This window comes from Macrobrachium nipponense, chromosome 28, assembly GCF_015104395.2.
Source record: "Macrobrachium nipponense isolate FS-2020 chromosome 28, ASM1510439v2, whole genome shotgun sequence".
Lineage (NCBI taxonomy): Eukaryota > Metazoa > Arthropoda > Malacostraca > Decapoda > Palaemonidae > Macrobrachium > Macrobrachium nipponense.
In genome coordinates, this window is record NC_087217.1 from 41,068,081 (window position 1) to 41,080,580 (window position 12,500).

The 12,500-nt window shown below is 36.7% G+C and overlaps 1 protein-coding gene across 2 annotated transcripts in view; it reads right to left on the bottom strand.

The window, feature by feature from the left end:
• Positions 1-12,500, bottom strand: part of LOC135201686 (lachesin-like) — a 494,533-nt gene that overhangs the window by 4,123 nt on the left and 477,910 nt on the right. For both annotated transcript variants that reach the window (XM_064230822.1, XM_064230821.1), the window contains exon 8: positions 2,812-2,939. In XM_064230822.1, the coding sequence (XP_064086892.1) occupies positions 2,812-2,939 (128 nt within the window). The remainder of the gene's footprint in view (positions 1-2,811; positions 2,940-12,500) is intronic.

Here is a 12,500-nt window from a genome sequence, read left to right on the forward strand (position 1 = left end):
ATGTTCCGTTGCTCGTGCCTCCGTGAGAAGGGCATTTCTGGTGTTCTATGGGACATGCTTTATGTTCCAGTGAGCAACAGAGTGTGCGAGTGAGGGAGTGATTTCCATCTCTGGCTGACAGTTTTAATCTGCTCCTTTGTTGCTATTTTCTGTGATATTCAGTAGCATTCTGTTGCTTGCTTCTCCTTTCAGATTTTCTCGGATGCCTTGTGGTTTCTTTGAGGAAGGAAGTGTGAAGTCCGTGTTCCTTTGCTGTTTAATGCAGGCCGGTTTTTACTTATACTTATTGTTTCTGCTATTTGTAATCTGGAACTGGGCTTCACTATGCACGATCTCCATGTCTTCTGATAATTCTTCTGTTGTTGGTTTCCAGTTGTGGGGGTCAACATAATATTGGAAAATTGCCCCTTGGTTTTGGGAGCTTGTGGTTGTCATTGTAGAGTAGTAGTGGTGCAACCTATATAGCATTTGCTGAGGGCTCGACAGGTTCCCTTGGTATATTTAAATTTTTATACCATGTTAGTCAACTCCCACATCTCTCCAAGGGGAGTGGTGGTATTTTGCATTACGAGGCTGCTGACATGATTCAGGTGGCAGCAGAATCGTATCAGGAAACTCATTATGATCTATAGGTGCGGCACTGTTGGCAATTATCCTTTTCATGGTCTTGACCTCATCCTCAAACTGGTTATGATATGCTGTCCTCTGGTATAACTTAATGTTTCCTGGTGAGTAGATGTTGTCACTGGGGTGCTGGTATCCATCTCCAACTGTTCTTGTTTGCAACTTTCCATTAAGTTGTTGTTGTAACTATTATTAGTTAAAAGCCTAACATGTTCATGCCCCACATGATTAGCTGCCTTGAGGAACAGTGGGTCATTGCATGTCTCGTGTATGATTCTACCACAGAACGTTTGTAAGTGTCAGGGCCCCTCCCACCGGCATTAACGCACCGACCCACTTAGTTGTCTTTTGGTACACAGTACACAGTAGTATTGTACCTGTCCCCTTTCCTTTCCATATTTACATCCAAGAAGGGAGGGCGGCCATCGACACCATAGTCACTAGTGTAGTTTAGGCTCGAGTTTCTCTTCGAAGTGTAGTGTAGTGTAGGCTGATGGCTTCTTTGTTAGAGTTGATGGCAATAAATATATTGTCGATATTACAGGCATATTTCTTCAGTTTTGGATGGGAATTGAAGGTTCTTTCCTTGTCTTCTTCTGCCATGTAAATATTGGCAAATAGGAAGACAATGGGGAATCCAATAGTGAAACCATTTACCTGTCGAAAGAGGTCACCCCTATGTGAGAGGAAGGGGCTTCCTTGGTGCACTTTGGACATCTTCTGGTATGTCAAGTGGCATGACATCTGGGTAATAGACTCCCCTTAAAGTAATACCGATGGTTTCATTAACCGGTACGTTCATGAATAGACTTTCTATGTCTAGTGATGATATGGTTGAGCTCGGAGATGTAGTATTGAAAATGGTGATAAACTACCAGGGAAACCTCTGAGTACCACTTAGGAAGGTAAGGACTGATGATATTATTCAGTATGTTGGGCAACTATTTCATACATTGAAAAATTAACTTGGGCAACTATAGGGCATAATAGGTTGTTGGCCTTGTGGTTCTTGATGGTGCTGTAACAATACCCTGGCCTGTAGTCTCCAATGATCATAGGCAGTTCCACAAAACTATTATCAGAATTTTTTACTTAATTATTGTATTCAAGTTTCTTCGGGCTTTTGGGAGGATCTCTGGTCAAGGGCAGGAATTTTACAAGATCACAAAGGACGCTATCCATTTTAGTGTCACATTTTTCTTGTTTCACGATAATGTAGGCGGTGAGCTTAAAAACTTTTCTGACGATGATGTCTGGATAGTCTTTGGAGCTGCACCTACGGTCATCGGAGACTACGGGCCAGGGTATTGTTACAGCACTGTCAAGACCCATAAGACTGGCAACTCATTGTGCCCAAATTAATTCTGCAATGTATGAAATAGTTGGCCAAAATACTGAACAAGATCAGCAGTCCTGCTACTCTACGACAACGATTGCAGGCTCACCAAAACCAAGGGGCAATATTCCATCATTATGTAGATGCCCAGGAGTGGATACCAACATTAGAAGAATTATTAGATAACACAAAGATCGTGCATTGAGAAGCCCAGTTCCACAGATTGCAAATAACAGAAGCTCTAAGCATAAATCAACAATGGCCAGTATTAAACAAACAAAGGAACACAGACTTCATCTTTCCTTCCTCAAGGACATCTGTGAAAATCTGAAAATACCAGCTGTGGAACTAGTCAAAACTATTAGCCAGAAATGTATATCACACCCTCGCTCATGCCATCTGTTGCTCCAGAAATGCCAATGCTGCCTAATAGACTATGAGTGAGAGCATGAGACCCATTGCCCAAGAGAAATTCATCACTCCAGTGACGTTATATTTTACATTTAAGAATTAGCTCTGGAGTTTGCATGCTGTAATAACTATAATTTGCATTTCAGTCCTGAGGATGCTGTTGATAGGATCGTCGGCTTTAATAAGTAAATGGAGAGAAACATGAATAGTTTTTCCTTATTCCTGAGAAGCTTACCTGAAAAAAAACAGAAATGTAGGTTGTTTCAAATTCTAGATAAAAAAAATAGTCTCTGCACATAATACCATTCACTTCGACAAGAATATATACATATATATGCAATCCACTCATGCTTATCGCAATATAAACATTCCTGTATAAATAGTCCTGCTTAATAATCCTATCTCTGCCAGTATCCGTCGCTCTCCTCACTGTTTCTTACCTGAGGAAGTCTGAAGAGGCTGCAAATATGAGCCAAATGTAATAAAGCACACGTTATCCACGCAAGGTAAACTGAAGGAATCCCTCTGTATGTGGTACCGGAGTGAATTGCAGCTGGCGTCTCCCCTCCTGGTGGCCAAAGAAAGAAAGAAAAGAGGAAATCTTTGAATTAAATGAATCCAATCATGGAAGAGAAGTGAAAATTTTTAATTTCATATAAAAAATGAGCTTTTGCAGAGTATCTTAGGGGTTAGTGTTATCAGGAGCTGAGATTGGCTAGTGCTGTTATTTATATACTTTTTCTTAATGTATGTAAGAGGAACTTGGCAGTTGGTGTGAAAATGGGTAAAAATAAACCACGAAAGAGATTTAATGGTGGCTGTATGTAAGAGGAACTTGGCAGTTGGTGTGAAATATGTGTTAAAATAACACGAAAGAGATTTCATTGTGGCTTTGTAATGTATATATATATATATATATATATATATATATATATATATATATATATCTATATACATATATCTATATAGTATATATAGATTATATACTTATTTATGAGATATAATAATATATATATATAGTATATTATATAAAATGAATGTATATGTATATTATAACATACATACATACATACGATACATATATATATATATATATATATATATATATATATATATTATTATGTAGTCATATCACATTACCGTGATTCATATACATACATCGAGCTACAAATGAAATATAAAATATAGATTCCGAGTAGAGCGAATTAGATATTAAAGGACATTTGTAGCTTGATGTATATATACATATTAATTTATATTATATATATATTATATATTATATATATTTATATTATATACATATATATTATATATATATAATACTATATATATATATATATATATATATATATATATATATACATACATATATGTATACACACACATGTATATATATCTATATATATATACTATATATATATAATCTATATATATATATATATATATATATATATATATATATATATATATATATATATATATATATATGGATGTCTTTTACTGTAAACTATATACATAAAGATGTATGTATGTATGTGTGTGTGAATGTATGTTCCGGCATAACGGAAACACACTGAGCAATTTAAACCAGACTTTGTATACATATGGCTTACTATCAAGAAAAGAATTCTGTGGGGGTAAGGCATCACTAGCACCAAAGGGGTTGGGGGTGGGAAAGCTTCCATGAAGCAGGGCTGTTTCTGCCCATAGACTTAGTGACTAAATTTCTACCGGTTCATTATACCTTATTTTGGTAAAGTACATATGACTTACTATCTAGAAAAGAATGGTAAGGGGTAAGACATCACTGGCACCAAAGGGAGTGGGAGTAGGAAAGATGACATGTAGAAATGACCAAAAAATGACATATTAATGTTTAATCCATAGTTTTTGAGGTTACTAGGATGAACAGTAACACTCCTGATGCCCTTTAAGTCAAAGTTCTGCCCTGATAGGAAGTGGGGATGGGAAGGGATGGAAAATGAAATAAAAAAGTCAGTTATTAGTGTCTAAGCCAAAGTTTTCAAGGTTGCTGAGTTGGATAGTGGCTCTGATACGAATGGGGGTGGGTGAGAAGGTAAGAAGTATAAAATGTTGTAAATGACCAATATAATTGAAGCAACTAGAAAGAGAGAGAGAGAGAGAGAGAGAGAGAGAGAGAGAGAGAGAGAGAGAGAGAGAGAGAGGAGAGATTATTTGTTGTCATTCAGAGTTTTCCTGGGTAGCGCTGTGTTGGTCAACTAGTCATTGGTAAAGGGAAGAAGACACACACAGATGTACAAGCTGTCTTTATTTCAATGTTTCGTAATTGTCCACATAATTACATCATCAGGGGTGTTAAAATGAAACAAAATTCCTTGTAAAATTGTGAAAACTAAAACTAAAATTAAGAACTAAAAAAGTAGATCATTATTCTTACAAAATTTAAAAAGGATATACAACATTAAAATCAAAGGAATAAAAATATAAATAAAAAATATATACAATACAGCATTAGAATGAAAGGTAACATAATATACAGTACACTAAAATGACAGCATTAAATTAAATGTAAACGTAAGTAAAAACAATACAAGTCAAGACAAATACAGAGAGGAGGACATTTGTGTGTTGGACGACGGAACAAGTTGTTTAATAAAAAGCGATCCAGAGTAAGGTCTTGAGGTCTTGGTGGTATTTATTATCAAAATGTGTTTTGCAAATTTCTGAGAGTAGGAGCCAAGTCCATTTATTTGATTGCCTGAGTCAGCAAGGTTTGACAATTGTTTCTGGACTGATATTTTTTGTAGATTTCAAAATTCAACCTTTTACTTGCCGCAGCCTGACTGTTTTCTCTGTATAACTTATTTTTACAATCTTATCAATAGAAATGCTCATTTCATTGTGATATCATTAACAGAACTAATACCATACTAAAATTCTAAATTAGATTCCATTTTAGCTTGTTGTATGATGTTCGTGTTGTTTTCTTATGTGCCTAAACTCTTTATCATATATGTCTGTAATGCTATGCATAATCAGAGGATTGGCAAGAAGATGTAAACCAAGCTCAAGACAGATTATTTGACTTCCAGCTCCAGGTTTGATGCACCAATCCCCAAGAAAATAGTTAAAATCTCCTCTCATGATGCTGTAAAAGGAAAGGTGGCGAACAACGAAAGGAAAAAAAATAGTAGAAGTGAAAGGAACGCAAGACCTGTTCGGACGACTACTTTTTCTTGCCGTGACAACTCATATTGACTTACTAACTGTCTCCAAGTATCCCTTGACTCTTGTTCCTTTGTGCCTTGGAAATGTAGATGGTTCAAGAGTTATACTGCAAAGTCTACACTTCTGTGCAAATTGGAAGGATAAGTAGAAAGTACAGCACCTGAATCTGTGGATGTCTTAGTAGTCGTTGCCATGTTTGTTAACAGATTTTGACTAACCTACCTGTTTAATTCAAAGATGTAGCAACATGTATATTAACAAATATCAGCAGCACATCTGCAACAGAGGTTCGTTTTGTCAGTGACATATTAAAGGGCTAGAACAGGACAGGCGTACCAAAGTCTTCAGTGATTGTAGTTCAGTAACTGGTTCTAAAATCACCTGTAGTGAGCAGACTAGGCCAAGGAATTTCTCTGTAGACTGGTCATCCTCTTCCTTTAGCCAGTGGTATACTGGCTAATAAGAAACTATTTTATGCTATTGATTACAAGTGCTTCCTATATTCTGTTGAGGATGGACACATGGCAAGGAAAGAGTATAAGTCACTTGCGAGTTCCCACACTGAGGCTGATACAAAGATGCTGCAGCATGTGATGTCTAAACTGCAACCACATCATCATTGTGAGAGAAAATGACACTGATGTGCTGACGATTCTTTTGTATGATGCCAGTTTGAATAATTCGCTTACAATTTATATGGATGTCGGAAATTCAAACAACAGTCGAAGGTATGTTGACATAACATTGCCGGCATACACCTTACAAAGATAACTTTGTAAAGCATTACCAGATTTGCATGCTGTCACTGGCTGCGACTACTCTCCTTTATTTAAGGGCAGGGGGAAAGTATATTCATTAAATATTGCAGAGAATTATCCATGGTTCCAAAGAGTAGTTGGAGAACTTGGCTCTTCAACAATGACTGAAGACACATACCTTGTTCTGGAAGAGTTTGTGTGTGTTTTATATGGGCAAAACAAAACTAAAGAAGTTAATACAGCTCAGTTCAGCATATGCACTGTGAAGTATCAGTTCAAAGGCTCTAACACTCCTTTGAAAAATATTAAAGGAATGGAGCCATCTATGCTTTTGCCATGCCAAGTAACCCTCAAGCAGCATATCCTTCGTGCAAACTTCATTGGCAACATGTGGAAATCATCAGATGAAAGAGACATTAATCACCTTGATCCACGTTGTAACGGGTGGACTAAGGAAAATGGTCCCATGGTCACTGATTGTCTCAGTGATCAAACTGGAAAAGTTCCTGATGAGGAAAGAGACATTAATAGTGAAGCCGAGAAATGTGATGAGTCAGATGAAGTAGAATAGTTATCAATTGGAAACGTAGTACCTAATTAAAAAATATGTCCTTGATTTAGCTTCTGTTGAACTTTGTCAAAAGTTGCAGTTCTAAAAACAGTTCCAAGGACATACTCTCTCTATGGATGTACTAGTCTTTAGAAATTAGACATATATAATTTGTAAACTTATAAGTGTTTCATTTAAAACTGCTTACATGTAATTAACTATTGTATAAGATACCACAGTACAGTCAAGGGTCTGGAATAGATTTGCTTCAACTTTTTCATTTTTCTTATCACAGTAATACTATACAGTATTCATATGTTTAATTTATCTTGTATATAATTAGTGAATGTATTTGATATACAAAAATGACAAAGCATTTTTTCTGGTGATTAAAATTTCCTTCATGTTGCTATATTGGGTATGACAGAGAAAGCGCTAATTTTGATTGTAATAAGCATTGATATTTGATAATGTTATTCATGTTTTGAATAAAGCCTTTTTTTCATTAAAATTAAATTTTATTACATCTTACTATTTCCTATATTGTTCACCATCTTCATAATCAATCAAATACATAGCAGACGGATATAGCAATATTGCCAGGTATCAACTCGGAAAATGAGTAATATCATAAAAAATGCCAGGCTTGTGCAAGTAAGAAGTTGATTTTTGAAATTTATGGTAAATTTCGGTCTAGAAACACTTGTCAAACCTTACTGACTCAGGCAGTCAAATAGGCGGACTATATGAACAACATCAGAGGTGATAATTGCTCTTCAGTTTTAAAGAGTGAACCGATTGTGAAGGGTTCTTAGGAATTAAATTAACGGCAATGACATGAGAATGTTCCTGAATGAGTTGCGTGAACTTTCTGTGAAACTTGAAGTCATGACTAAATGGACAGCAATATATATATATTTTGTTAAAGATTTTGTAAAAAAAATTCTTTATTCTTGTAAGGCAACTATGAACTGTTAAAATTTCATCTTTTTGCGAATAAAATATTTCTATGAGCATTATTAAGTTCATCCACTTGAAAGAAATTCGAAAACCTTTGCAACTCTAAGTTCTTCAGTGAAGCATGGTCACATTATGTGGAGACTTGTAGCCTCGTTTCTCGCTACCACAGAGCCTTCATTCAGCGTACCTAATTTTCTCATAGCAGCCCCTGCATCTTTTTTGTGTTTCTCTCTTTAGTCTGTCTAATTCAATCGGGAATGCAGCATTCTTCTTCTTCCAGTCAACACCAGGACTTCTTCCGGGTTTTAGATTTTCTCCTGGTGGGTGACCAGCCAGCGAGAGAATCAAGGATTCTATAAACTTCCTTGACATTGGTTTCCGGGGTTAATATTTCCTATACAGTTTCCAGGCACTGACAACGGTAATATTAGCAAGCACTTCCACAGCTAATTTCTTATACCATTTCTAGTTTTTCTCTGTGGTATATAAACAACCAGCCAGTTGGTCTGCCATATCAGTACCTTTTTTTGCCTGATTATATGAAAGTACACAATCTGGTTTGAGAATCTCATCCTGCGGTCTAGCGGTCTTGGTACTTGGAACCAGACAACCACCATGCTCAGGTATGGTCGAAATTGTCAATAAATTTCTCTTATGAGACTATTTATATACTTTAGTATCTTGACTATTCTCTAGTACCATACTTCACCCTTTTCCAATTGTGTTTTAAGGTTTGGCAGTTGGATTATGAAGATATTGATAATTGCTTACTAAAGGAAAAAACCTTCACTTTAAATAGAAAACGGATAATTTTTAATTGTTGATAGAACTTTGTAAAATTTAAGTGAAGATTCTAGTAGGAAACGTTTAATGATTAGAAGGGGAAAAAGCTTTTTGTACTAATTCTTCCAAATCTAAATTCTGTATGAATTCATAGTTAAACGCAGGTCTCCTAAATCATCCAAGTAAAAGGGACCACACAATACACCTAAACATGTCAAGGAGGGCTACCAGAAACATCCTGGTTGGAAAAGCAAGAAGATACCTAAAATAATGAAACTGTACTTTTTAGAAAACCTGGGCTTGAGCTATGAGAAGTAAAGGGGGAATCTTTGAAACATTTAAGTTGAGTAACTAAGAACAGTAAAACATGTAAAGTTATTCAAAGCAAAGCTCTCAGAAGCAATCAGTTTGAGTACAAAACGTGCAATGTGTAATTAAAGTAGGGCTCTTACAGACATCAAGATTCAATTAACATTATGCTGGTTCTTGCATAGTAAGTTGAACCTTGCAATAGGACTTTCAGAATATCTGTGGAAGCAAGTGTGTGCAAAATACTTTAAATAGGTTCCTAAAGAAATCATCCTCAAGCAACCAAAAGAAGACCAAAATGGTAGAAATAGGTCTCTTAGAAACATCTGAGCTGGAAGAACTTAACCAAGCACCAGCAAAGTTCAAGTAAGGTGTTACAGATGAGCATAGTTACAGAGAGAGCACTCAATAGTTCAAGCTGAAGTCAGAGAAACGTCTGTGCTCGAATTACCAAGTATTCGCCAAAATATTTAGATTTGACTCTTGGAAACTTATAGGCCAGAAATACTGATCTAGCACTATACTAGTTAAATAGAGTATTTAGAATAATCCAGGCCTGAGTAAATGAAAGTACACCAACATATTTAGGCATAGATCATTGAAGTATCTGTGAATTCATAAATAAGTAAGCATAAAAATAGATGGCGTAGGAATGAAAAACCCTCTAGTCTGGTGATCAAAATACTTAAAATGTGGCTCTTAGAATGTTTGAATAACCAAAAACATGCCAAAATAGTTTGAGTCACTCAGTCACTGACATCCTGGGGTGAGTGACTGAGTGACGATCAAAACTTGGATATAACCATGCTCGAGTAACAAAGTAAGACCTGAAATTGTTGGGGTTCTCAGAGATAGAAACATCGAGCTTTATATAGAAAAAAAAAATGAATTGACATATTCAAATATTGTGTTCCCTCTTAGGAATAACAGAGCCCAATAGTATGTTTCATGATGAGAAAAATATTGAATAAGTGGAGTTATGATTCATTATTGAGATTTGTAGGAGCTGATATGAATGGCAGGGTGGGAAAGAGATGAGATAGGTATGAAGAGGTACATGGAGGCCATGGGTTTGGAATTAGAAATGAAGATAGGGATTATCTATTGGAGATGGCTCAGAGGTTTGAATTGGCCTGTATGAACATATGGTTTCAAAATTTAGATAAGTACTTGATAACTTATGAAAGTGGATGAGTGCAGAGCCAAATAGATTACATAATGGTTAGAGGAGTGGACAAAAGCAATGTGACAAATTGCAAAGTGATCTTGGGAGAAGCGTGTGTTAAACAGATAGGTTGTATGGTGATGGATTTTAAAATAAGAGTTAGGAAACCCAAGAAGGGAGAGAATTAAGATTTGGGACCTTAAAGGAGAAAAGGGGGGCCTGTTAAGGAGGACTGTGAGAGAGAGATACTGGAAAGGGAAACGTAAAATTTGGACAGGGTAACAGAGTGGAAAATATCTGGGCAGACATGAGAGAAATATGTGTGGGGAAAGCAGAGGAAATGATGGGAAGAACCAATGGATATGGAGTGTCGAGAGGAGAAAAATGGTGGTGGAATGGAGAGGTGCAAGAACCAATTAAAAGAAAATCAAAACCACTTAAGGACTGGAAAGTAAGGCATGCACAGGGTGCAGAGGAAAGGTACAGAGAAGAGGAAAGAGAGGCAAGAAGGGTAGTTATGGCTATTGGAAGGGCGGCAGAGCAATTGAATGAAAGACTAAGAACAAAAGAAAGAGAAAAGGATATCTATAAAATTTCGAACTTGAGGGAAAGGCAGAGATAGGATGTGGGTAAATTGGGTGTCATCAAGGATAGGGATTGATGGAAATATATTGTATAGGGATGAAGACATTAAGAGGAGATGGTGAGAGTATTTTGAACAACTGTTAAATACTGAAAATGAGAGAGAGGAGATGGGGGAAGCACAGAGGGTGGAGGGACCGGTGATGGAGATACAGGATACAGAAGTGAAGAGAACACTAAGGAAAATGAAGAATGGTAAAGCACCAAGTCCTTTGGAGTTTCAAATTGAAATTAATAGGTACAGAGGGTAAGAAATGAATGCTGGGAGGAGAGTCTAATGGAAATACAGGCAGAAGGGAGATGTCATGGATTGTGGTAACTACAGGGGAATTAAACTAACAGAGCATGGATTGAAAATTTTAGAAAGAATAATGGATGAGAGATTAAGAGAGATTGCAAAGATTGGGAAACAGAAGAATGGATTCATGAGAGGAAGAGGGATGGTGGATGCCATCTTCATAGTAAGACAGCTACAGGAAAAGAAGCTGAAGGGAAACCAAGAGCTGTATTGTGCATCTATAGATCTAGAGAAAGCATACAATATAATTCCAAGAGAAGTGATGTTTTGGTGTTTGAGGAAAAGGAAAATTTCAGAAAAGTTGGTTAGGCTGGTCAAAATGATATACAAAAGAATGATCACCAAAGTAATAACAGCAGTTGGAGAAACAGAAAACTTTGAAGTTGTTGTTGGATTACACCAGGGATCAGCATAAGGCATGTGCTGGTCATGGATGTGTTAAGTCAAGAGATCAGGAATGAAGAGCTGTGGGAGTTGTTGTACACCAACGATCTGGTGATTACTGCTGAAAATGAGGAGGACCTACAGAGAAGGGTTGGAGAGTGGCAGGAGTCTTTGGAAACGGGTGGCTTAAAAGTGAATGTGAATAAAACAGAGGTTTTGCTGTGCAGTAGGGAAGATAGAAACGGAATAGTAATACAAGAAAGAAGAGGCTCGATTTTAAAACAGGCATAAAAGTTTAAATACTTAGGATCTACTTTAAGCCAAGAGGGAGGATGTGAGGCTGAAGTTGAAAGTAGGATGAAAGCAGCATTGGGGAAATGGATAGAGGTAGCTAGAGTAGTATGTGACAAGAACATGCCAATCAAGCTAAAAGTCAAGATATATAACACAGTGATAGGACCAGTGTTAATGAATGGAGCGGAAACATGGACTCTAAGAAGAAAAGAGGATGTAACGATTGAGAGAACAGAGATGAGAATGCTGAGGTGGATTATGGGAATATCACTGTTTGAGAGCTTGGAAAATGATGAAATAAGAAGCGGTAAAGATTACAGAGGTGATAAGAGAGTCACGATTGAGATGGTATGGGCATGTGTTGAGGATGGATGACGAGGAGGGAGTAAAGAGAGCTTGGGAAGAACCTGTTCGAGGAAGAAGACCGAGAGTGAGACAGAGAATTAGATGGCGAGATAAAGTGAAGGAAGATATGGAGAGAAGAGGTTTGGTGGAGGATGATACCTTTGATAGAAGGCAGTGGAGAAGGCGCATCAGGCAACAGACCCTTAATGTAGGGATAATGGTGGGAAAGAAGATTTATGAGATTTGTAGAAATGGCACAGTATGTTGATAAAAACGTCACCATAAGATTCTGACCCCAGAGATAATTTACTAAAATATAAGTCAAAATACACAATGGAAGGTAAGGAGAAAGTAACCAGTTCCAGTGCTAGTTCTTTAAGATTCCATTTCCTGGAAAATTCTTGGCTAAAGACCATGAATAGGAAGAATCC